General features: G+C 50.5%; 1 protein-coding gene across 3 annotated transcripts in view; it reads left to right on the top strand.

Annotated features, from left to right (window-relative positions):
* Window positions 1-26147, top strand: part of LOC147634022 (glutathione S-transferase 2-like) — a 123565-nt gene that overhangs the window by 75846 nt on the left and 21572 nt on the right. For all 3 annotated transcript variants that reach the window (XM_086805124.1, XM_086805125.1, XM_086805123.1), the window contains 3 exons: window positions 17000-17053; window positions 17158-17295; window positions 17416-17472. In XM_086805124.1, coding sequence (XP_086661250.1) covers window positions 17000-17053; window positions 17158-17295; window positions 17416-17472 — 249 coding nt within the window. The remainder of the gene's footprint in view (window positions 1-16999; window positions 17054-17157; window positions 17296-17415; window positions 17473-26147) is intronic.

Below are 26147 nucleotides of genomic sequence, written 5' to 3'. Positions count from 1 at the left end.
GAAAATGTGCCTGGTGGCACTGTCTCTCTAGCATAGCCAATGCTGCATATCCCCGTGTCAATCTGGCTCTGGCTGCTGAACCCATGGTGAAGCGCGTGGCTGCTGAAGAGAAGGTAACCCCTAGGTACACGTATGATGTCACCACCTCCACCTGGCGTCCTGCGAGAGTGAATGTCAGCTGACTCCTGCCCTGTCTCGATGTATGAAAGACCATAATCTTGGTTTTCCCAAGGTTCACAGTAAGACCCCTCTGTGTGCAGAAATCATCGAGTGCATGTAGATGCTGCTATGTAGACCTCCTGGAGACTCAGACACTAATAGAATATCATCAGCATAAAGCATAATATGTACTGAGGTACCTGCTAGATCAACTCCATCTCCGCCTCCCCGTGTAATGAAGTCAACCACCTCATCAATGTATAACCCAAATAGCGTGGGGGAAAGTGGGCATCCTTGCTTCACACCAATGGTGCTAGCAATAGTCTCGGACATACCTCCTGGGCATCTGACTCGCCAAAAAACCTGCTCATATAATGCATAGATGCCCCATGTCGTATCTGCTGGTATGCCAAGAGACTGCAGGCGCTGAAAGAGCCTCTCTCGTGGTACTGTGTCAAATGCCTTGCGGAATTCCACAAAGCAGCAATAGAGCTTTCTCTTCCTCACTCTGGCCTGATCAATCATACATCTCAAAGTGAATACATGGTCAGTGGTAGAGAAAGCTCTCCTGAAGCCTGCCTACCCTAATGAGCGTAAACCTGCTCGCTCAGCATATAAGCTAAGCTCTTGCTCCAACACTGCACCATAGAGTTTGGCCAACACGTGGCCAACCATAACCGTCGTGTAGTTGCTCGGATCAAGCATATCCCCTGTTTTGTGGATCGGCACAATGGTGTGCATCGTCCACTCTGCAGGCAAACCCTCTGCTAGTGCCCTGTTAAACATGTGTGCAAGAAAAGGAGCCAAAGAATCTACTGCATATATGAGATGCTCACCCTGTAGGCCCATATGGTCGGCGGCCCGTCCATGCTGTAGGCGGCGGATAGCTTCCTTTACCATTGAGTGGGTAAAGAAGCTAGCTGTGGTAGGTCGAGGCTCCTGTGGCTGAGGTATAGGTGGCTGCTGTGGGGCGTGGTATAGGCTCTCTGCATATGTGTGCCATGTCTGTGGGTCTGCAACAATGGGTGTCGGTGTCCGGGGCTCTCTGAAGTGCCGCCATGAGATAGGGCTATCTCTACTCATGAAGAAATGAAAGATCTCTAGCTCCTGTATCTCTGCGAAGGCCCGTCTGTGGCGAGTAAGTCTCCTCATCTCTCTCCTCGACTCCTGCTCTGTGATGGCTCCCAAGGCTCTCTGTATGCGGAGCCGTGAGTATAGGGCTCTGCACTCGTCATCATACCATCTGTTCTGGGGCATAGTCCCAGATCTTGCAGGCTCTCCTGAGTGGACACGATGTGGGAAGCTCTGTAATGCAGTCGTGTGTAGGAGTGATGCCAGCTGGGCTGTAATGGTATCCATAGGTGCCAGGGGATCCATGAGTAGGAGCCCATCCTCTACTCTGCCAGTGTATATGTCTGCCATGTCATGTGTGAAGTAGATGGTAGTGTGTGGCATCGGTATGTGGGGGGCTGGTGATACTGGTGATCCGACTAGTGAAAATGCCAAGTATGTATGATCTGCCCCAATAGGACGAGGTGCGATGGAGAATGAGGTGACAAGCTGTGATGCCTCCAAAGATCCCATAGTGTAGTCCACCACCGTGCCTCCGGTCCGTGTATGACCCCCATGTGGGAAGCATGTCAGCCCTCCTGATCCTGGCCGCTGTAGCATCCCGTTATAAATAACGAGGGCTCCCAACTCTAGTAAGTGGTCCCCATAATGTCCTCTGTCTGGTGCAGTGTCCTCTGATGCCCGACTAGCCCCTATCTCCTCTGGATCCACGGGGTGGAGGATCTCCATGTCATCATAGTCATACACCTCACACTGTCTGCTCTGTGTGTGGGCATTGAAGTCACCCGTAAGAAATACTTCCCCTAGTGTAGAATAATGCATAATCTCCTCTGACAGACAAGTGTATGGCGAGGCTCCTGTCTCCTCCTCCTGTGGCATGTCCTCTGTAATGACATAGGAGAGAGAGAGAGAGAGAGAGAGAGAGAGAGAGAGAGAGAGAGAGAGAGAGATGAAATGAAATGTTATATTAACGTCTTCAAAAGGCCAAAGTGACCTATGAGACTAAAGTTACAACCATGTGACATCTGATACACTATCTGGAAAAGAAAAGAAAGAACTGAAGGTAAGTATCTAGCCCTACAATACATCAGTAGGGAGCATCCGGAAGGAGCAACTAGGGAGAGTGGGAAGCTAATGCTACTAGTCAAAATGGGGTACATGAGTACATGGATACATGAATACATGAATATGGGGGAGTACAAAAGTGACAGTGAGTACAACAGTATATTGCTGGAGTGGTAATCATCCTAGGAGCTCTAGCATGGGTCTCTGCCGGATGGCCTGGATATTTGCCATAGTGAGATGCCTAGTCGGACGAGCCCGATGCCTCGCAATGATGCTCTGAATCCTCCGGTGTAGGCACCGTCACCGATGTGAGGATCCGCGAACCCTCGGGTGTCTGGATCTGCCCAACTGGATAGCTCTCTCAACTAGAGTCCCACGGGGTGCCCACTGCTGGGTTGTTGGCTGTGTGTCCTCCTGGGTAGTCCCTCTAAAGAAGTCAGTAATCTGTCTCTGTGTGGACTCCCTGCCAGTTGGGCATCTGCCCCTGATAATGGATTCTCTGAGCCTGCGGATCTCCAGGAGATAAAAACCCAAGCATCATTGATCACAATAGTCTATGACTCTAGCCAGTGGTCCAAATCCCTTTCTGAAAAGGCAATGGTAGCTCCCTCAAATCTTATAATATGCTGTGCAGCGACAGATGTAGTGCTCCTCCGTCTCTGGCTCTATCCAACAAATCTGACAAATCCTGTCCCCTGGAGGTATGCCTCTAAATCTGCCTGTCTCTATCTCTAACTGATGTGAAGAGGTGCGGATCTGCCCAATGGCGCACCTCAATCCATGAGACAGATGGGTATCGATGTAGCTCGGTCTAAGTGTAAAGCCATCCTCAGTGGTGCGGAGAAGATCGTCTGTATAGAAAGCCATCTTCGTCCCCAACTCCTGTGAGGGCTCTAGCCATGTCCTCCTAGTGTCCAACTGAATGAGGTCCTGTCTGATGACTACTAATCTTAGAATGTGTCAAGGTGAGAGAGTGTGCCTCCAGAGAGTACTGGAAGGGTGGAAGTCTGTTTAAACTGAACCCATGGAGCTCAAACCAGGATGCTATTTGCGCATACCAACATGAAGTGTCTCCCTCCATGGCTAGCTGATGAGAGGACTCTAAAGCAAGTCGTGCATACCGGTGTCGGGGAAGCTCCCAGGTGCTATGAATGAAGGACACTGATCTGGCAAGAGCCTCGACTACGATCGGTGGTGCTCCCATCTCGGCTCTGATAATCTCATGGGGTAGCGAGGCCTTAGCCCGAATCATCCTGGAGATCATGGACACAAGTGGTCTCTCCATCCATCTCCATCCATCGTATGTGCGTCCTGATCGACTGTGACGATCTAGGCTAGGCCCCCAGATCTGTACTCCATCCATCTCCATCCATCGTATGTGCGTCTTGATCGATTGTGACGATCTAGGCTAGGCCCCCAGATCTGTACTCCATATAGCATAGCTGATGTGACTAGCGTGTCAAAAAGCCACAGCTTAGTGCGTGGCTCCTGAAACTGTACCTGTGAGCACATCCTCTCTAGACCTCCTAGTGCTGCATATCCTCTAGTCAATCTGGCCTCTGCTGCCCCCCTCATGGAAAATGTGGGCCCAGTGAACACCACTCCAAGATATGAGTATGAGTCAACATACTCCACTGTCTCTTGCCCATATGTGAAAATAGGCGTTGATCTCGAGACCCACTGAGCTGTAGTATTAAACACCATAACCTTGGTCTTACCAAGGTTAACTAAGAGCCCACTGTCCTGTGCATAAGCATGTAAAGTATCCAAGTGCCTCTGCATACCCTGTGGTGAGTCTGCTATAAGCACAATATCATCAGCATATAAGAGCAGAGGTATCCAAGTGCCAGCCAATTGGGCTCCTTTGTCCCCTCGTGTCCCAATATAATCAGAGATCTCATCAATGTATAGTCCAAATAGAGTCGGAGAGAGCGGGCAGCCCTGTTTCACCCCTATAGTGGAGTGTACTGGCTGGGAGAGACCCTCTGAAGTCCGCACCTGCCCAACTACTGTCTCATATATATATATATATATATATTTTGGAAAAACGATCCTTCTATTAGTTAATGAGAAAACGCCATAAGGCTACAAAGCTCACCTCACAAGGAGGGATAATAAACACAGTGAACACCGGAGCTCCACCCCCGTGGCTGGCCGCTCTCTGGGGGGGGGCTACCTAGTAGTACATGCGGGAGGAGAGAAGAGCCAAACTGAAGGCCTGTAGTGCCATCGCCCCTCGCGATGAGGAAAGGGCCAGACTGCCAAGTGCGGAGGAACGCCTTGCGGCGACCTCTCATGCGATCCGCCGAGTCGCCCTGAAGTTTCCCCCAGTGTCCTCTCAAGGTGTGAATGATGTCCACCCAGAGGGCCTGAATGACCTTCGCCGGTGGAGTCGCCTGGCGGTCTATGGCCTCCCTGCATCGGGCTCTCCATATGTGCCATGCGGTCATGCTGCTGATCATCTCCCATCTGTGCCCGTCCCCCTCCTGGGAGACTGCCGAAGAGAAGTCTGGCGTCGGAACCACCGCCATCGCCCTGTCAGAAACCTGGATGGTCACACTGCCAGGGACATCCTCGTATCCAAGGGCCGGGCCGCTGTCCATGGCCCAAGCCACCGCACCCCACGTCACCATCATCTCACCTGGCGAGCCTGCAAAAACCATCCTGAGAGCGTGCTGCCAGACCTGCTGTGCCTGTGGGCAATCCCATAAGCAGTGCCGCTGCGACTCCTGTGCATGGCCGCACCGAGGGCAGGACGCTGGGTGTCTGCCAAAAGCTAGCCAAGCCCCCACAGCCAGTCCTCTATGCGCTGTAAGCCAGAGAAAAAGCGTCACCTTTCGGGGCCGGAAGCTGGCCCAAAGGCGCTGCCAGAAGTCCCTGAGGAAGGCAAGGGAGAGCCCCTGTCGCCGCCAATGCTCGGCCGCCGCCGGGGTGCCCGCTATCCTGTGCCTCTGGATCCGCCGCCCCAGCCTCGCTGTGTACTGAAAAAAGGGGGTGCCTGGGCTGGTAGGGGCCGAGTAGGGATCTTGCCAAAGCCACTCGCCTGGATCCCACTGAAGGCGAATAAGAGGCCTGCTGTCCCAAGCCCATAATCTCCAAGAATAGTCCTCCCCTATCGAGGCCGGTGAGGGGTCTACATGCCACTGTCTCTGATGAAAGCCGACCACCCGCACCCTCTGAAAGATACAACCCTGGAACTCATCCAAATCTAGTCGGGTCCTCTGAAGCTGGCCTCCCTCTCCCACCTCGAAGGTGAGTGGGGCGACTCTCTCTGCTGAGCCGCAGACCGCTAGAAGGATCTCATGCCGAGTAAAGACGCCCATCCACTGTGGAGGTGGAGGGTCCTGTACTGGAGTCCGCCACTCCCGGGGATGGCCGCCTCAATGTCCTGCCTCATCAACTCTCTGCCCCTCATCCCGCTGAGTCTCCTCTCCTGAACCTCTAGAGGCAGCTGCTGAAAACATGTCCAGTCGTCTAGGGACTGGGCTGGGCCGGAGCTCAATGGGCCCCACGACACGTGAGATCGCGATCCAACCATATGACCACTGGGAAGTCGGATCAAGGGGTTCCAGATTAAAGGCTGCCTTAGGCGCTCCTCATCGGTGCCCGGGGGAGTCTGGAAGAGTGACGGCCTCAGATGCTCCTAGGCCCTCAGAAGGCTAGCTGCAAAACGCTCCTCGAAGCCAAGGCCCACTCCTCTGGATCGCTGCTCTATAAAGATCCACTTGATCCCGGGGGTCCAGGAGCCGCTAAGAGAAGGAGTGCGGCTGAGAATCCTGGAAACAAGAAACTCCTTCCACGGCTCAGCGCCTGGTAGGAGGCCACGAACCACCAACTTGCCAAGCAAAGCTCGGCTCTGACAAATAGGATCAACTATGCCCAGGCCGCCTCTCTCCCTCGGCTGAGTGATCACAGCCCATGCCACCTTGGCCCTGGCGGGCCGCCCGTCGCCACCGGACCAAAGAAAGTTCCTGATGAGCCTCTGCACCTGGCCAATGCACGCTCGAGAGAAGGCCCAGCAAGAAGTGATGTACCACATGGTAGCAAGCAGAACTTGGTTGGCCACAACCACTCGGCCAGCCAGAGATAAACGAGCGGTACTCCAATACAGAAGCTTCTTCCGAATGCTCAGAAGAAGGGGGGCTATCTGCTGCTCCGGAGATATGTCAATGCCCACATAGCATCCCAAATAGCGCTCTGTAGTGCCGGGGGGCAGCCACTGAAACCCATCAACTGGCCTCCAAGTCGGGGGGGGCATAGAACTGACCCACAACCCACACGACTTGTGCCAGTTGATCAAAGCGCCCGAAGCTCTGCAAAACTTGTCCATGGCTGAGGCGAAGCGGCGGAGGTTCTCCTCCCCTCCCTGAAGATAGACAGCAGTGTCATCCGCAAACTCCGAGTCTAGGAGCTCCTCCGAGGTGCGGATGGGGAGCTGGAGGCCCCGCAGACCTGTATCCTGTGCCGTCAAGAAAGTGCTCATGGCCTCCGCCACAAAAAGAAAAAGAAAGGGCGCCAAGGGGCACCCCTGCCGCACCGAGCGCGAGAGCTGGAACCTCTCTCCGCGCACGCCCTGTATCAGCACCTGGCTATGAGCCGATGTGTAGAGTGCAGAGACCCCACAGATCCACTGAGGGGGGAAGCCCATCCTCTCCATAGTGCCTTCCAAGAAGGCCCAGTCCACCCGATCATATGCCTTCTCGAAGTCGAGAAGGAGCACTGCCAGATCCTCCCGCCGAAATCTAACCAAAGCCGTAGCCTCCCAGAAGGAGAAGATGTTATCCAGGATGCTCCTATCCTGGATGAAGCCTGTCTGCGTGGAGTGGATGATGTCCGGAAGGTGAGGCTGAAGCCGCCTGCTGATCGCCTCGGTCTCCACTGTCTAATCTCCAGTCTGTCTCCTCCCTCTTTGGGGATCAAGTGAATCAACCCCTCTGCCATGCTGTCCGGCATGTCTCCCGTCTCCATGATCTCCTGGAATGCCAATCTGAAACCCCTATGCAAGAGACCCCAGTACCTCTGGAAGAAAGCCACTGAGAGACCGTCCTCTCCTGGGCATTTGCCCCGAGGAAGTGCCTGAAGAGCCTCCTCCAGTTCCGTATCCGAGAAGGGGGAGAGAAGGGAGTGCTGCAAATGGGCCGGCACAACCGGTCTCGTGAAGCTCCAGACTGCCTCCCGAGCCTCTCTCACCCTGTCATCTGCTGGCTCAGTAGAGAGCAGATCCCTGTAAAAATCTGTGGCGATCGCCCGAACCCTGGGGGGATCCACCACTACCTGGCCATCAGCCTGCCGAAGACGCCTGAGACCCTCTCGTCTGAAGCGAGGCCCTGTCGCCTCAAAGAAATCTCGAGTCACTCTGTCTCCAGCCTGTGTCCAAAAAGAAGCCCGAGCATGGAATCGGAACTCCACCCTCCTCTCCTCGATGGATCTGATCTCTGTGCGAGCTGACTCCATCTGCTCTGAAATCCAAGGGCTCGTAGGATCCCTCTCCTGAAGTCTCTGAAGGGAAGCTAGACTCCTCTGCAGGCTCCTCTCCTGCTCTCTGAAAGCCTCCAGACGGTCCAAGGCAGCCTGTCTGAGCATCCTACTGATCTCCTACAAACCCCTGTCAAGATCGCTGGCTGCCGATCCTCTCCTGAACTGAAGCTCCTGCCAGACCTGCTCAACTCTGGACGCAATCTCGGGCTCCTCTATGAGACAATCTGGAATCCGGACGCTCTGGCCTTGCTCTCCTGTTGTAGGGTCCTCGATCTGGAGAAGCACTGGAAAGTGGTCTGAAAACGAGGAGCCTGCAAGTATACCCATAGTGCCACCTCTATCGCAAGCCCACTCATCAATGTAAAACCTGTCGATGCGGGAAAGGTCAACTCCTGTGGCCCGTCTATCCGAGCGCGAGAAAGATAAACTCCCCTGCAACCTGCCAAACTCCGAGAGAGTCCACGGATCCTGGCCTCTCACCTGCAGCACTAGTTCCTCCCAGGCAGCGAGCTCCGGCCCATGAATGGTCTCCTGGCTGCCCCCCATCCTGTCCTCTGCATCCTCTAGCATGTTGCAATCCCCCCCTAGGCACCAGTGGTCTGCCATGGGGAGGGACTGCCTAATGGTGCTCCAGAACTCAGCTCTCCCGGTCGCCCCATTAGGGGCGTAGAAGTTGAGGAAGCCAATGCGGTCTTCCCCAACCCGAAGGATGATCCACTGCGCTCGACCCTGGACCAGAGTGCCAGAATCCACAACCTCGGATAGAAGCTGCTCACTGACTGAGATGCATACTCCACCCTGGTTCCCCTGGGAGCCATATGCCGGTGACCAAAAAGTGTGACTCCTGCCTGGCAAGATCTTCCCGCAGGTACGGGTACGCCCGGCAGAAAGGTGGTGCTCCTGGATGAAAAGGATATCTATGGGTCCTCCAACGAGAGCCCTCTGGATCTCCTGGCGAAGTCTGCCCCGACCAATGTAGCAGCGAGGTCCACCGAGACCCTGGATGTTCCATGAGAGGATCCTCATGGATGAGCTATGGCAAGTGAAGCAGCCGCCACTGGCTCACCCCTCTCAGCCGGCCCGGATGAGCTGCCCTCCACTCTGTGAGTCTTGGGCGCCGGCTTGGAGGGAGAATAGTCACTGTCTGTCCGGGTGCGGAGTCTCTCCAAAAAGAGGGTGACCTGTCTCTGTGTCCAGCCCCACTCCACCTTCGCCCTGTCCAGGGCATAGGCGTGAGACCAATCCTCTGCATATATGTATCTAAAGGTAGGCTGCATCCTCGGGGCGGCGTGGAGGAGAATCAGTAGCACCGCCTCAACTGAGGTGTGGACCGGATCCGCCCGCCAATCTCCTATACCAAACAAGCTCATGCGGGCTGAGTGTAATCGGGTCTGCAATAGGTCCGTGAGCCCCAAGTCACTGAAGTGGTGAGAAAACTCCAGTATTTGATCACGCAAAACTTCCTCTACAGAGTTGCAATCCCATGCTGTGTCTAGGGCAACACTGAGAGGAAAGGAGAAGGCCACCATGCTGCTCACCACTGAAGGAGAACGAGAGGGATGGCACACCACGCAAACTCGCAAGGGTGCGACCAGTGTCTCGAACGGGCCAGCATCCAGCTGGAGACACCTGAAAAAGCCGTAAACCACTGGGAGCCCCATCACTCGCGGGGGCCCCCCAGGGGAGGCTGGGGAGAACTCTGTGGGGCGGGCGAAGCTAGGATCGCCATCTCCACCGGCCCGGAGTGACGGTGGAACAGCCGTTGAACTGAACTTTGGCCTACCCAACTGCGCTGTCCCGGGGCAGTGGGTGGTCTGGAGGAGTATCCTGGAGAGGCCGAGGGAGGGATGGTGGCTCGCGGAGAGGAGGGGGGAGAGCGAGGAGAGGATGGAGAGGCATCTGCCAGAGGAGAGGTGTCAGGGGGGCCGCCGGGGGAGGCGGGAGGGGAGGGCTAGGGGGGGAGAGGGGGGGGGGTGGAAGGAGTGCTCTCCGAGTGAGGGGAAGAGGGGCGGGGGGTCGCAGAGTGCGGCCCGGGATCCTCAGGAATCTGCTCCATGGAGGGGGCGGGGCCCCCCGAGGGGGGAGGCGGGAGCGGGGTCTCCATGAGGGGGGCTCCACCGGCGGCCTCAACGGGCACTGATACTGAATCCTCGTCCATCGGGGTGGGACCTGCTGGCCGCCTATCCCTGACTGGAGCATAAGTGCGGGTAGGTGCCTAGACGCCAGCCGGAGTCGCCTGTCCGCCAGCCTGTGCTGCCTGCTGGCGTCTGCGACAGTCCCTGCGGGCCGGGCGTTTCCGCCGGCGAACCTCCTGCCATCCGCCAGCCTCCTGGGTCTGCGCAGCATCCTCCGTCGGGGCCTGCTCGTCAGATGATGGCGCCTGCTGAGACGAGCCAGGGATGTCCGGTCTCCAAGGTGGATGGCCACCCCTCGGGCCTCCTGAAGGGGGTCCAGAGGCGGCAGAGCGTGAAGGATGAACCCCCTTGCGGGGACAGGCGCGTGCGAGGTGGCCCATCTCCCGACAGATGTAGCACTGGCCGGGGAGGCCCGAATACTCCACGCGCTGTATCAGATGTCCTCCAGAAAGACAAGGGAGGAGGATCGTCTTCGGGAGGGACTCCGGTGACGGAACCACAACACGAATGGCCGGGAGTCCTGCTGCCCGAGCTATCACTGAAGCCGCTGTCTGAGGCGTCTCCACCACCTGCCCGAACGCCTTGCCAATGGATGACAAGAGGGGCAAGTACTCCCTGCGGAGTCCAGGAAAGCAGATAGTGATGGGGAAACCTGTCGCGCCTGCTAGCGGGTCAGAAGCGGGGTCGAAACCGTGAGTCCATCGCGCCAGGAACGCCCGGGATGAGCGGAGGGCAATGGGGCTCCGAGCCAGCACCGTCTGAGCTGCCTGGGGGGACTCGAAATCCACCTGGTAGTAGCCACGGCCCAAAAAATCCACGCTGACGATCTTGGCAGGCACGCCAACGAGGCTGCCTTGCAGAAGGTCGCGAAGCTCTCTCCGCATCGGACGGCTACCCACTATCTTGCAGACCAAGGAGGAGGCCTCGAGAGCGGATACCGTGGAAACAAACAACTGATGATCTGCATCTGTGAACTCCAGACGGAGACCGGAATCGGCAGGGGTAGTCGGAGCGGCTTCCATGGAGTCCTCCAGACGGAAAAGGCCAGAGACCGGGGTCACCAACGGGAGGGACACAACCCTACTAGGAAACGGAGAGGCGGAAGGAGAGAGGATAGCGGGGGGGGGGGGGGGGGGGGCGGGGGGCGGGGGAGCTAGCCGTGGGAGGAGGGGCGAGACGGAGGGGGAGGAGAGGGAGAAGGCGGGGGGAAGAGCCATGAAGCGGAGGAGAAGGCGGGGGGGGGGGGGGGGGGAGAGATGGCGGGGGAGGAAGCGAGGAAGGAGGCGGGGGGGGGAGAGATGGCGGGGGAGGAAGCGAGGAAGGAGGCGGGGAAGGAGATGGCGGGGGGGGAGAGATGGCGGGGGAGGAAGCGAGGAAGGAGGCGGGGGGGGGGGGGGGGGGGGGGGGGAGAGATGGCGGGGGAGGAAGCGAGGAAGGAGGCGGGGGGGGGAGAGATGGCGGGGGAGGAAGCGAGGAAGGAGGCGGGGAAGGAGATGGCGGGGGGGAGAGATGGCGGGGGAGGAAGCGAGGAAGGAGGCGGGGGGGGGGGGGGAGAGATGGCGGGGGAGGAAGCGAGGAAGGAGGCGGGGGGGGGGAGAGATGGCGGGGGAGGAAGCGAGGAAGGAGATGGCGGGGGGGGAGAGATGGCGGGGGAGGAAGCGAGGAAGGAGGCGGGGGAGAGAGGCGGAGGAGATGGCAGGGGACAGGCGGGGGGGGAGAGGGGGATGCGCGACGGCGAGAAGCAGGAGCAGATCCGACTTCCAACTACTGTCTCATAAAGTACCATAATACCCCAAATGAGCTCACATGGAACCCCCAAGTCTTGCAGCCTGCGCATCAGTCTAGCTCTGGGCACTGTGTCAAAGGCCTTGTGGAAATCCACAAAGCCACGGTCGATCCTCCTCCCATGTGCTCTGCCCTCCTCAATGATAGCCTTGAGGGTAAAGATATGATCCAAAGTAGAGAATCTCCTTCTGAAACCGGCCTATCCCTGAGCTCGGACCCCTTGTCTCTCTGCCCATCTGCACAACTCCTGCTCAAGAATAGAGGCATATAGCTTGGCTAGCGAGTGACCAATCATAATGGTGCGGTAGTTAGTACCAGGCTCGGATCTCCAAACTAGAGTAACGGCACAATCGTGGAAGTACTCCAAGTCCCAGGCAACCCCTCACACATGGCTCTATTAAACATGAGAGCTAGCAAGTCTGCAATCATATCTCTAGCATGTATGAAATGCTCGGCTACAATGCCCTCATGATCCTGTGCCCTCCCTGTATGCAATCTGTTGATGGCCCTCCTCACCATCTCTGCTGTGAAGAAGGTAGAAGTGGGTGGACAAGGTTCTGGAGGGTTCGGTAGTGGTGGCTGCTCTGGTACTGTGTAGAGGGAGGCTGCATACTCGCCCCATGTAACTGGAGAGGTAATGGCCGAAGACGGGGGGTGCTCTCTAAGCAATCTCCAGGCCTCCCCAGAATCCTGACTCAAAAACAGCTGATACATGTCTCTCTCCAGCCGAGCTAAGAATGCTCTCTTCTTCCGCCGAATGAGGCAGCGGAAGATGATGCGTGACTGTCTATACGTAGTAACACTTGTGGCCACCTCTCTCTGTAGCCGGGCTCTGAGCTCCCTACAGTCATCATCATACCAACTATTCTGGGGCATGCTCCTAGGACGTGGTGGTACTGTGGGCTGCGTGTGTGGGAAGGTTGTCGCTGCAGCTGTATGTAAAGCCTCTGTCAGGATCTGTGTGAGCTCTGCTAATGGCCTCTGTGGATCCTCTGCACTCAACAAGCTGTAGATCTCCGCAGTGTATACTCCATCAGTCTCTCTACAGAAGGTATATCTCGGGTGATAGGAGGACTGCCCAACCTAGCGGGTACTGTAGTGGAAATCCACCGTAAAAGAGAGAAGTGCATGATCCACCGTAACTCCGATGGGCTTGGGGCCAATCGCAAAATCCTGGATACTCGGGATGAAGGTTGGCGAGGCTAAAACATAATCCACTGTGCTGGCCCCATGTCTGTGTGGAAAGCAAGTAAAGCCACTGGCAAGTGGATACCTCTCTAGGCCATTTAAAATGGCCAGCCCATGTGCAATCCCCGTCTCCAAGAGGTATCTCCCATACTCAGTACACTCCACCTCATCCTGTGATCTCCGGGTCAAACACATCTCCTCCACATCTATCTCTCTCAACATCTCCTGCGAAGTGTCAAAGAAGGAGGTATGGTACTGAGCCGTTCGAGCATTAAAGTCCCCAAGTATGATAACATCTCCCTCCCTGGAGAACTCCCATATGTCCTCATCTAGAATCATATATGGAGATTGCCCCTTGGGCGCTACATAATGAGATGTGCTGGGTGGAAAGTAACATACAGCAATGTATAGGGGTCTGCCCTCATCTGCCCTCACTCTGACCCACATGTACCTCGCGCTCTCATCACGGCGCATAACATGGATGAGTGGCTGAAGCTCCTCTCTAAAAAGAACTGCAACTCCTCCAGATCCGTGACCACCATGCTTCGAACGGGCCTCCTGTCTACAAGTCGTCTCTCATCTGTATCCCGCCACTCTCGGTAACGTGCTGCCTGGGGCCTGATGTGTCTCCGAGTAGAAGATGATGTCCCTATCTCTGAAGCTGTCCTCAAAGGCCCCCGCATCCAGTCTCAATGCTCCGTTGCAGTTCCATACTGCAAGTCTCAGACTGGTCCCATAGGTCTCGCACCGTCATGTGGTGCGTCTCTCTAGTATCACCACTCTGCCTCCTCTGTAAAATGCTAGCTTCCCTTTTTCTCTGGCTGCCCTAATCTCCGGCATGCACTCCCTCATATGTGCTAGCTGTGCCAAGGTGAGGTCATCTCCTAAAAAGATGCCCGTTTTCTTAAGGGTGGAGCGCTTGGCCAAGAAATCCTTCTTGGCCTCCAAGGTGGGAAAGCGTAAAATGAGAGCTCTCTCCTTCGAGCTCTCTTCTCCATTTTTGTCTTTCTTGCCCACTCTCCAAGCCCCTGTGTGTGGCCTCGAAATGCCCACGCGTGTGTATAAATCTTTGGCTTCCTCCTCTACATTGTCACCATCCTTAAGACCCGTGATCCGCACATGAAGTGCCCTTGTCTTTCTTCTTTGTTCCTCTCAATGGTTAGGTTGATAATCTTCGAGGTAGATGTGCTTTCGGCCTCCTTGTTCTTACCTTTCTTGACCACTTCTATCCATTTCTCCCCTTCATCTACTTGCTTTTGTGTCTTCGTGAGCACCTCCACCCACGAGGAGGTCTCCCAGGCCTTCTTTTCTTCTCCCTCTTGAAGTGTTTTCACTTGGGCCTTGATGGTGTTCAGCTCCTCCATCATGACGGGCTGAATTTCACCTTCCTCGAGCTTATGTTGAGCATGTGCTTCTACTATCTCCTTCTTGAGATTTGCGATCTCTGCATCTTGGGCTGCTATCTGCGCTTCAAGCTTCTTGACTTTGTCAAGAAGGCTCCGGCTGACCATATTAATTGCATTGTCCGTCTCTTTCTTGTGTTGTTGGTTGGCTGCCTTGATCAGGTCTTCAATGTCGATCCTCTCCATCTTGTCTTGGGCTGAAACAGGCTGGTTTCGGGTTAAAAATTAACCCTTGGCCATAGGAAGAGCTCCGTGCGTGTCTGCAGTGCTTCCTAGAGAGAGAGAGGCCAAAGGGGGCTGTTACGAAGAGAGAGAAAGATAGGCAGCAGGCGGGAGCGGGAAGCAGGCGGGGGGGGGGAGAGAGAGAGAGAGAGAGAGAGAGAGAGAGAGTGGCGGGAGGGGGCTACGAGGAGAGAGAGAGATGGCTGAGTCCTTTTGGGGCGAGCAGAGAGAAGAGAAGAGCTTGTGGGGGCACGGCGAACAAAGAGAAGCAAAGCGAAGAGAGAGAAGCGAACAGAGAGAAGCGGGCAAGCAGAGAGAAGCGAAGAGCTTGTTGGTGTGTACTGAGAGAAGCGAAGCGAACAGTGAGAGAAGCGAAACCAAGAGAGAGAAGCGGGCGAACAGAGAGAACCGAAGAGCTTGTGGGGGCGCAGTGAGAGAGCTATGGATCCTCTAGATTTGACCATCTTAGTATGTATCTTTCACATAGAAAATTTGTCATAGTAGGCAAGTATTGATAGTTTTGACTTCTTGGATCAAGGGATTGAGATTTCCCTAAGCAATATAATAAGCTTTGAAGAAATAAAAGAATTGTTTTCTTGTCTTTAAAGAAATTTTGTCGCTTGATCATTGTAAATTTTGGTGTGAAAATTTCTGCTTGATAAGAACCTTTACTAGGAACATGATGTGTTGATCAAGAGAGAAAGAAAGAAAGATTTATTAACGTCTTCCAAAAGACCGAACTCGGCCTATGAGACAAATCGGTGTACCTGTATGGGGTATCCTCTGTCATCCCAACAAAATGAAAAAGTACTGAACTAAAAAGCTGAATCTGGGTGTGCAATAAGTACAATGAGTGGTGAAGGGGATGGAGCTCTAGGACTAGGAGAATGCAAAGCTATATGCATGGAGTATACAATCATGATATGCAACCTATGAGACCAAAAGTGATACAATAGTGTCCATGTAATCTCATCATGATACAAAGAAAACAAAGAGAGAGAGAGAGAGAGAGAGAGAGAGAGAGAGAAATGAAATGAAATGAAATGTTATATTAACGTCTTCAAAAGGCCATAATGACCTATGAGACCAAAAGTTACATCATGGTGGATCTGATACAATGTCTGGATAAAAAAACCCAGAAAATGAAAAATAAAGATGATACTACTGGCACCTAGAAAATGAAACTGGAACTGGAAGGTACACTATGGAGGTACCTCCATCTCATAATATGTGCCGCATCGGACACTGGCGGATCTCCTCAATATCCTCTGTGGTCAGCACCCTGACTGGGTGTCCCGCATGCCTCGCAAGAATAATCCGAATCTGCCGCTGCAACCTCCGTCTATGCTGGGATGCCCTCCTCCGTAGTCGTGGGCGTCTGGACCACCCAAGCTCAATCGCACGATCAATCAGTGTACCCCTGGTGTGGGCGGTATCCATGTCCTGCTGCTGCTGTGGTCCATCTGGCGCAGTGATGGCTGGACTAAAGAAGTCTGTAATGTGCCTCTGAGTCTGGCTCTCTGTGCGCCTAAGCAGGCTATCTCTATGTCTCCGCAGCTCAAGCAAGAACAATCCCAAACACCTCTGGTCCTGGTACCCCATGACTCTGGAAAGTGGTCCAAAACCCTCTCTGAATAAACAGTGGAAACGACCACGTATCTCATAGTATGCAGTACAATGGCATATATAATGCAGCTCTGTCTCTGGCTCCCTATGGCATACTCGACATATCCTGGCCTCAGCTGGTATACCTCTATATCGGCCAATCTCAATCTCAAGCTGGTGTGAGGATGTGCGAATCTGACCAATAGCACATCGTACTGCATGAGACAAGTGTACATCCATGTAACTGGGTCTGATCACAAAACCATCTGCTGTGAGCTGAAGAAAATGCTCTCTGTAGAAAGCCATCTTCGTGCCCAGCTCCTCAGTCGGCTCTATCCATGTCCTCCTAATGTCCAGCTGAACTAAATCCTGACGGATGAGTCTGGTAATCTCTGTCCGTGTAAGAGTGAGAGAGGGTGCCTCCAGAGAATACTGGAAGGGAGGCAATCTGTCCATGCTAAAACCATGTGCCTGGAACCAAGATGTCATCTGTCCATACCAACAAGCCGTGTCTCCCTGTAAAGCTAACTGTCGGGAGGACTCCAGGGCGAGGCGTGCATATCTGTCTCGGGGGAGATCCCACAAGCCATGTATGTAGGAGACTGATCTCGTAAGAGCCTCAATCACCAGAGGGGCAGCTGCCAGCTCTGCTCGAATAATCTCATGAGGTACCACAGCCTTGGCTCTAATAAGCCTAGCAATCATAGATACCAAAGGCCTCTCCATACCTCTCCACCCGCCTGCGCTGTGATGGCCCACTGAAGGTCCCCATATCTGCACTCCATAAAGCATAGCTGATGTCACTAGAGTGTCAGAGAGAGAGAGAGAGAGAGAGAGAAAGAGAGAGAGAGAGAGAGAGAGAGATTATTGAAAAAGACATGCCAACAGGTAGTCAACCATATTGTGGCATCCATACAACCATTGCAAAATCTTGCAGTTTTGGTATGCGTTCCAACTAATGGTGGCTATAATGAAGTATGTGATTAACTTGTATGAAAATCATGGTCTCAGTTGTCAGTTGACTGTGAGCTTTCTTCTTTTTGCAGAAGAGAGTAGAAGCAAAAATGGGATCAGATGAAAAGCTAAAGTGGGCCCAACATTTTATTGAAAGTGGTTTTAATGGTTTGGAAAAATTACTGGTGGCGAAGGCTGGAAAATATTGCTTTGGTGATGATTTTACCATGGTGTGTTGCAAAATGTCTCAGCATAGAAAAGGAATTGTGATGCATAAGTTGTTGGCAATGTCAATTCATGTGGTTGTTTCAAGTGAAAGCTTTTGTACTCAAATTGATGTTGACTTACAGGCAGATGTTGTTTTGGTACCCCAACTCAGTAATGCGGCCCGATTTCAAGTGGACATGGTATGCTTGACTGTATTGTTTTGGCATAATTTAAAACCTAAAAGAGCATGATTCGGTTTTTCTTTGGTCCAGTAATTTTGAATGAGAAGACTATCAAAGCGCATCTAGGGTTGGTTTATGTATTTTCTAACCGCTGTTCATAAAAGTGATGGTGACTGTCTTCTTCCTTAGCTAGAGAGTAGTTTGATTGCAAAATTTGGTCAATCCAACCATGATAAGCGCAAGATTGAAATTTAATCCAAACATCCTGTTCTTGGACAAAAACATATTTATCAAGAGTGATCCAACATCATGCAAGGACCTCCTCGCATCGCCCCCTTCCCCTTATCCTCTGAAGGATAATGTTCACTTATTTAGCACCTAGGACACAAACTCATTTGTTAGATGTTAATACATTGTGTGCGGTTGCAAACTAACGTTCATATATGGTGATTATAATAATGGATAAAGGATATGAACAGTCGTGGTTAGTCCAAAGGTGAAGACCTTTGACATTCCATTTTAGGGCTATTTAGCAAAGTCCAAGTCATTGATTTAGTACAGTGTACGCACACCCAATCATTCTAGTTTGATGCTTCTCAATTGTGATCTATGCTTGTTGTGATGATGCATATTTGGTGATACTATTCCATCAAATTGGTATCAGAGCTTAATGGGTCCTGTGGGGAAGAATATCAATTGATCGTGGCATTCTTTAATCTTTGATCGTTGGAGTGTTCAATGCTTAGCTATCAAGAGCGAGATGTGCATCATCCAAGCGAGAAGCTTAATCCAGTGTCATTACAAAGGCCACATGTAGGCACTCAGTTTGGCCAGCCATGTAAACAGCAAAGAAGCAATTCCATGCGCATTACCCTTGAGGCAAGGAGGTGTAGAAGAAGGTGATCAACACAATTAGGCTATGAAGCATAGACTTGAGCTCTCAGTGGTGCAGCCAACAATGGTGCATAAAAACATCTGTGCAAAGAGAGCAAGAGTGCATAAGAGTGTTGTGAAACCAGCATGCACAGATCACTCCTCTTTAACAACTCGTCAACACTCAAACAAGTCAAAATCATCCATAGCCTGTTGCTGGCATCAAACTGGGCATAACCGATGGCAAGGAGAAAGTGACCTTCTGCGCATCAAGCCCAAGGCCTCCAAGTAGCAGTCGGCGTAGAGCTCCCAAAGTAGAAGATAAATCACCCAAGATTGAACCCGCTCGTCATTTTGGTCTTGAAAAAGAAGCCATCATTGTGGACAAAGACGCATGCATGAACAAATGAGCATACAACTATGGGGGCCGAGAAGCATAGAAGCAATACAGGCAGCCCGAATGCACAAACCTATCAAAGAGAAAAAAAAAAGGTTTAAATCTTTTAATATTAAGTTTTAACCTTATTCATTTAATAGCTTTCAAAGCTTGCTAAGGGGTTGTTCATATGTATAATAATCGTCGTTTTTCACGAATTTTGGGTAAAATCAATTAAGGCAAAATGAGATCTTTCAGCAAGGCCATATCATGGAAGTTAGTTGTTTAGCAAAAATTTCAATGGCTTTCTCAAAGGTTGCAGATTTGAATTTTCTCAGGATGTGGACTTTTGAGTGTTCGGTTACCTTAGTTCTCCCCAGTGTGGAACACTGGGATAGTTGAGGTGACGACAAGAGTGCTCTCCCTGAATTACAAGTTGGTCGAGTACAATCGAGGAGCTCAGAGATGGGAACCAGAGAGAAGAGAACCCTGCAAGAGCAAGCCCACCTCAATCGACATGTGGATCGTTATGTATTCCGCCCATATTGGTGCCAAGTTAGCACCTTGGCTATTCTGAAGTATTTTGCTGGTGGGATGAGTTTGCACCTTTGCTCTAGTGAAGAGAGTCGAGAAAAAGATGGGTGAAAGATTGGATGCATCTAGTTTAGCACCGTGGCTATTCTCAAGTATTTTGCTGGTGGGATGAGTTTGTACCTTTGCTCTAGTGAAGAGAGTCGAAAAAAAGATGGGCGAGATTGGACCTTTGCTGGTAAGATGATTTCGTTTGCACCTTTGCTCTAGTGAAGAGAGTCGAAAAAAATGAAGGCAATGAAGTGTTAGGGTTAGGGTTTACACAAGCTTCAAGTAGGCGTGGAAACCAAGAGAGAGAGAGAGAACACGACTTCAGTATATTGCTTGATGAAAAAAGTGAAGTACAATAGCCACATAATAGTGACCCTAAAGATAAGTGTTCACATGTCCGGCCATAAAATGTGCCGGGTGGACCAAAACACTTATAAACTGCATATAAGTGAAACTGAGCTAAACTGGGGAAAAAAACCTCCACTAACTGAAGTAAAAAGTGCCCCAGTAATCTACTGATGATCACTAGCTCTCCTCTGGGTGCATACACAGCATAAAACCCAACAAACCTCCCTGGAGTGATATGTGATCATTGTACATCATCCACCAAAAGGAAACAAATTCAAAGCACTGCGGAATGCTTCAAATTTCGGACGTGGTAATGCCTTGGTGAAGATGTCTGCCACATTCTGATCTGTAGGACAGTAGATCAAACTGATATCTCCTGCCTGGAGTCTCTCCCGAACAAAATGATAGTGAATCTCAATGTGTTTCGTGCGAGCATGAAACACAGGATTCCTGGCCACAGCAATGGCACTCTGACTATCAGTATAGATAGGTGTAGGCTCCTCCACTGAAATATCCATATCAGTCATGAGACGACGCAGCCAAACACACTCAACAGTAGTAGTGTAGGCTGCTCTGTACTCTGCCTCACAAGACGAAGTGGCCACTGTGGTCTGTTTCTTGCTTAGCCAAGAAATGCATGAAGAGCCAAGAAAGAAACAATTTCCACTAGTGGAATGTCTGGTATCAAAATCACCAGCCCAATCTGAATCACTGTAAGCGTATAACTGCATGTCACCCCCCTCAGGATAAAGCAATCCAAGAGACAAGGTACCCTGCAAATAACGGAATACACGCTTCACAGCTTGCCAATGTGACAACCGCGGGCTGTGCATAAATCTGCTCAACTGAGAGACTGCATACTGAATATCTGGCCTTGTATTACACAAGTAAATGAGGCACCCAACAGCCTGAGCATATGTAGTGGCATCAAAGGAAACACTGTCATCTTGTAGAGACAGTTTCATCCCAGGCTCCATAGGAGTACTAATAGGCTTGCAATCCTGAAATTTAAACTTCTCCAGAAGTTTAGCAACATAACGTGATTGCAACAACCCAATGCCTCTGTTATCCTGCACAAATTGTATTGCCAAATAGTAATGTACAAGCCCCAAGTCAGACATGTCAAATGTCTGTTGCAGTATCTCCTTAAAAGCTGCAATTTTGTCATCATTTGATCCCATGAGCAAGAGATCATCCACATAAAGACTGATGACCAGCAGATCTGTCTCTTCTTTCTTTACATACAGAGTGGCTTCTGATGGACTGTTCACAAATCCCTGAGTGAGTAGAAAAGCATCTATTTTTGCATACCAAGCTCGTGGAGCTTGTTTCAAACCATACAAGGCCTTTTTCAGCCTGCATACCTTCCCCTCATGACCATGTTCTGCAAAACCCATGGGCTGAAATACATAAACTTCCTCCTCGAGGTCCCCATGTAGGAATGCAGTCTTTATGTCCAACTGGTGAACAACCCAACCACGATGTGCAGCCAATGCAATGACACACCTAAGTGTCGACATACGGGATGTAGGAGCAAATGTCTCCTCATAATCAATGCCCTTCTTCTGTGCATAGCCCTTTGCAACTAGACGGGCTTTGTACTTGTCAATGGATCCATCTGCATGTCTTTTCAACTTATAGACCCATTTAGTACCAATTGCTTTCTTGCCTTTGGGCAGATCAACTAAATCCCATGTTTGATTCCTTTTAATAGAATCAAGCTCATCCTGCATGGCTTTGTTCCAATGCACATTATCTCGTGCATCCACAAATGAATCAGGCTCATCATCATCCTGTAAACTGGCTGCCATAACCAGATTCAAATCCATGATGTGTGCATGCTCATTGGTCCTTGTTTCCCTACGAGTACGACCAGCAAGAGGACCCTCTAAATGGCTGTCCTGTAATGTCCTCAAATACCATCTAGGTATATGTCTGACCTGTGGTGCCTGCTGCCCCATATTTGGTTCAGCTTCTGGCTCATTTGGCTGCTGAATTTCTGCACCACCTACATCATTTGCTGGCTGTCCTGTACCCTCATGAGTTGGATCACCAACTGTGGAATGAAACTCCATGGGTAGTAGACCTTCAAACACATCATTTTCAGCCTGATTTGCCTCATAACCAGCCATGGATATTTCTGATTTTTCATCAAAAATCACATCCCGACTAGTGAATATCTTCCTGGATAGTGGGTCATATAACCTGTAGCCCTTGCTCTCACGGCTATACCCAACAAAAATGCATTTTGTGGCTTTATCATCCAGCTTCCTCCTCAACTCTTTGGGTATGTGTGCATATGCAAGACACCCAAAGATACGAAAATGCGATACAGAAGGCTTGCGGCCATGCCAAGCCTGAAAAGGAGTAATAGAAACCAATGCCTTTGTGGGACATCGATTCAAAATATGACAAGCACACATGACTGCTTCCACCCAAAAGATATGTGGTAGCCTTTTTGCCTTTAGCATACATCTGGCCATCTCCATGAGTGACCGATTCTTCCTTTCTGCAACCCCATTCTGCTGTGGAGTGTAAGGAGTAGTATACTGATGTTTTATACCTCTACTCCCAAGAAAGGAATTCAGCATATGTGACATATATTCCCCCCCTCGGTCAGAACGGAGAGTCTTCACCTTGCATTCTGACTCTGTCTCAGCAAGTGCTACAAAGGCCAAAAATGCATCATATACCTGTGATTTCTGTGTCAAAGGATAGACCCAGCATATACGAGAGAAGTCATCAATAAATGTTGCAAAATAAAAGCAACCACCTAATGACTTCGTCTGCATGGGACCACAAAGATCACTGTGTATAAGTTGCAACTTTGCAGTTGCTCTTAGAGCCTGATCACGTGGGAAGGAAAACCTGTGCATTTTTCCCAAAATACATCCTTCACAAATGTGATCTGGAGGCTTCTCCATGAGAGGTAGATCTGTAAACATGTTATGTCGCTGCATAAGCATAAGACTACCAAAATTTACATGCCCCATGCGAGCATGCCATAACTCCGCATCAACCATAGCTGGAGTAAGAGTGAATGCATTATAAGGAGACTGATCCACTGGCTGAAATGCATCCAACTGATAAAGTCCATGACATAATGTACCAGTAAGCATCAAGGTCAAGGCATTAGCTTTGTCTCTGACCATGCATTTATCATCATTAAAGTGGACTTGCATTCCACAATGTGCTAAAGAAGAAATGGACAACAAATTCTTCTTTATCCCTGGTACATATAAGGCATCTGTAAGGCGGAGAATGGAGCCATCAATGGCTGTGAGCTGAATCTCCCCAATGCCACGAACTGGATATGAAGCATTGTTGGCACACTGAACAGTTTTGCCAACAGGGGCAGGGCCAACATGACTAAACAAATCCCTGCGAGATGTGATATGCTTTGAGGCACCACTATCAAAATACCAAGTACATGCATGCTCTGTCAAACTGAGTGCCTGTGAAGACCAAGAGGCATCATAGCTGCATGTATGAAAACAATAATCCCTGTCCTCAACAAAAGAAGCAGTCTCTGGAGGAGCTTTAGAAGCATCATTAACAGACATCCCAACTTCCTTTGCCTTCTCTTTGGCAATCCTCTTCCTACATTCCGTGATGTAGTGACCTGGCTTCTTACAGTAATGACATTTGCCCTTCTTCTTGGGCTGTCCATCACTTTTCTTGGTATCCTGTGAAGAACCACCATCACCTGAATTTTGATTTGCACTCTTTGGCTGAGTTTTTCCTTTCCCCTTTTGACCTGTAGTAAATGCTTGTTCAGCATTTGTGTTCATATTCATATTCTTCCTCATTTGCTCCTCTTGTAGTAAGAGAGCAACAAGTTCTTGATACTTGAGGGGTTCAACAGCATTCCTCATGCTGAGGTTCAAAGAGGTATGAAAAGCCAAGTAAGATCTTGGCAAAGAGTGCAAGATGGTGGACACAAGCTGTGTCTCAGGAATAATCTCATCCACATTGATGAGTTGCTCTCTCAAATCCTGCAGCTTGTTTAAGTGACTAGACATATCATCTCCTTCATTCATTTTCTGATTTTCCAGCTCTCTTTTCAAAAATGAGATCCTAGCCTCATTACGAGCAGCATACATCTGCTCCAAAGTCACCCATGCATTCTGGAAGAGCCAGCTGAACGAATATGAGGTATAATGGACCTCTGTAGTGACAATGCAATGAGTGACAAAGCTTGTGCATCCCTGGCATCCCATGTCTTTTGAGCATTTGTCCTTTGAACAGGCAATGGCTGTCCTGGAGCCTGTACCTGTTGTCCTCGTCCACGAGCACCCCCTTGGGGAGGAGTCTCTGGAGCCAATGGACCTGGACGTGGTTCATCACCACTAACAAAATCCCAAAGACCTTTTGCCACAAGCACATTTTTCAGCATAAAACTCCACAAGGAGTAGTTCGTGCCATCCAATTTGTCTTCCTTAGACAAATATGTGAATACATCACTTTGCTGTTGATTTGCCATTATGCTTACGCACAATGTTGTACCTGTTTATCAAAAAACCCAATAGCAGAAACCCTGAAAATAACTGTACTCCACTGAATACAGTTCACCCAAATATGCCTGCACTCTCAATCCTTTGAATGTGCAGCTCAATGCACCAATGACTGAGTAGAGCAGCAAATGGCGTACACAATGCCAAAATGCCCCAAAAATGCCCAAATTTGCTGCACCCAAACTGTGCAAAAAACCTGTATAGTTCTTTGCTAGAAAATCTGCCTGTTGTGCCTGTATATTTTCACAGAGGAAATAAAAATGCCCAATATTCAAAACTTGCAATGCTTACCACAGTGTGATGTTAGCAGGTACAGTCCACCAAAGAGCAAGTACAGTTGACTGTACTATGCATGTACAGTCTACTGGTTCTGTACAGAAGGTGGTATGGAAGTTGCAGTCGTATCACAGCAGGTACAATCGAAAGTACAGAAGCAGGTACGCAGCATTGAATGCTGCACGGCTCTCTGCGCAGGTTTGTACGGAGGACTAGCAAGACGACCAGATGCTGAAGGCGGCGTTGACAGGGCAACGATGACAGATGCAGTACAGAACTGAGGGCGGCGCTTACTGTACGGGTAGGTACAGTACCTGAAGGCGGCTCAGTCTGGGTATATGGGGCTGGTACACGTGCGCTGACAGAAATGGAATGCAGTACGGCGCTGTCAGGTACGGAATGCAGTACGGCGCACAGGTGTACGGGCAGCAGGTACTGAAGCTGCAGTACGGCGCACAGATGTACGTGCAGCAACAGTACTGTACGGCGCTCAGTTGTATGGCGCTCAGGAGTACGGGCAGCAGCACTGGCAGTGTACGGGCAGGGCAAGACAAGCTTCAATGCTCTGATACCAAATGAAGGCAATGAAGTGTTAGGGTTAGGGTTTACACAAGCTTCAAGTAGGCGTGGAAACCAACAGAGAGAGAGAGAACACGACTTCAGTATATTGCTTGATGAAAAAAGTGAAGTACAATAGCCACATAATAGTGACCCTAAAGATAAGTGTTCACATGTCCGGCCATAAAATGTGCCGGGTGGATCAAAACACTTATAAACTGCATATAAGTGAAACTGAGCTAAACTGGGGGAAAAAACCTCCACTAACTGAAGTAAAAAGTGCCCCAGTAATCTACTGATGATCACTAGCACTCCTCTGGGTGCATACACAGCATAAAACCCAACAAAAAAGATGGGTGTGAAAGATTGGATGCATCAGTGTTACTTGTGATAATAGTAAGTTGAATGGTAAGAATTATCAAGTATGGAAGTTCAAAAAGAAAAACGTGTTGGTTTTGAGGGATCTTTGGGAGATCACCACAGGTTCAGAGAAAAGACCTTTGATACCCATTTGGAAGACAACTAAGAAGGGGTTGATTGAAATCAAAAAAGGGATCTCACTTGAAGGTGATGAGTCTACACCCGAAGAGCGAGCAAATTTTGAGGTTGAGCTTCAACAAAAGATATTGGAGTTTGATCGAAAATCCCAAAGAGGATTATGTATGATTAGTATGTCTGTGCAGGACCATATCATTTCACAAATAAATTTGGCTGAGTTTCCATTGGAGGCTTGGAATACCCTCCAATACATTTATGAAGCAACGAATATAATTCGGTTGCTTTACTTGAAGCAAAAGCTTCATAATTTGAAGATGAAAGAGCACAAGACGGTGACGTCTTTCTTGACAAACCCTACAGAGGTATGTGATGATTTGTGTGGAATTGCAAAAGAAGTTTATGATGTGGACATGATAACAACTGCACTTAATGCGCTACCTCCCAGTTATAAAAGTTTGCATAGAGCTGTAATGGTTTGTGAGCACACTCCCTCCTTTGAAGAAGTTTCAGGCATTTTACTCCAAGAAGAATTGAGCTCTATGGAGATGTATCCCAAGGGTTGAAGGGGGAGTTAAGAAACATGCAATGTGGGATTAAACTTTCAAAGAAGAAGAGGAGGTCGAGGCCGTGGAAGAGATTATTTGAAATTTCTTTCTAGTCAACCTATG

Source organism: Cibotium barometz, chromosome 11 (assembly GCF_041138505.1).
Source record: "Cibotium barometz isolate CiBa-2024 chromosome 11, ASM4113850v1, whole genome shotgun sequence".
Lineage (NCBI taxonomy): Eukaryota > Viridiplantae > Streptophyta > Polypodiopsida > Cyatheales > Cibotiaceae > Cibotium > Cibotium barometz.
The sequence above is the reverse complement of the archived record's forward strand: the minus strand, read 5'-3'. Positions and strand labels throughout refer to the sequence as shown.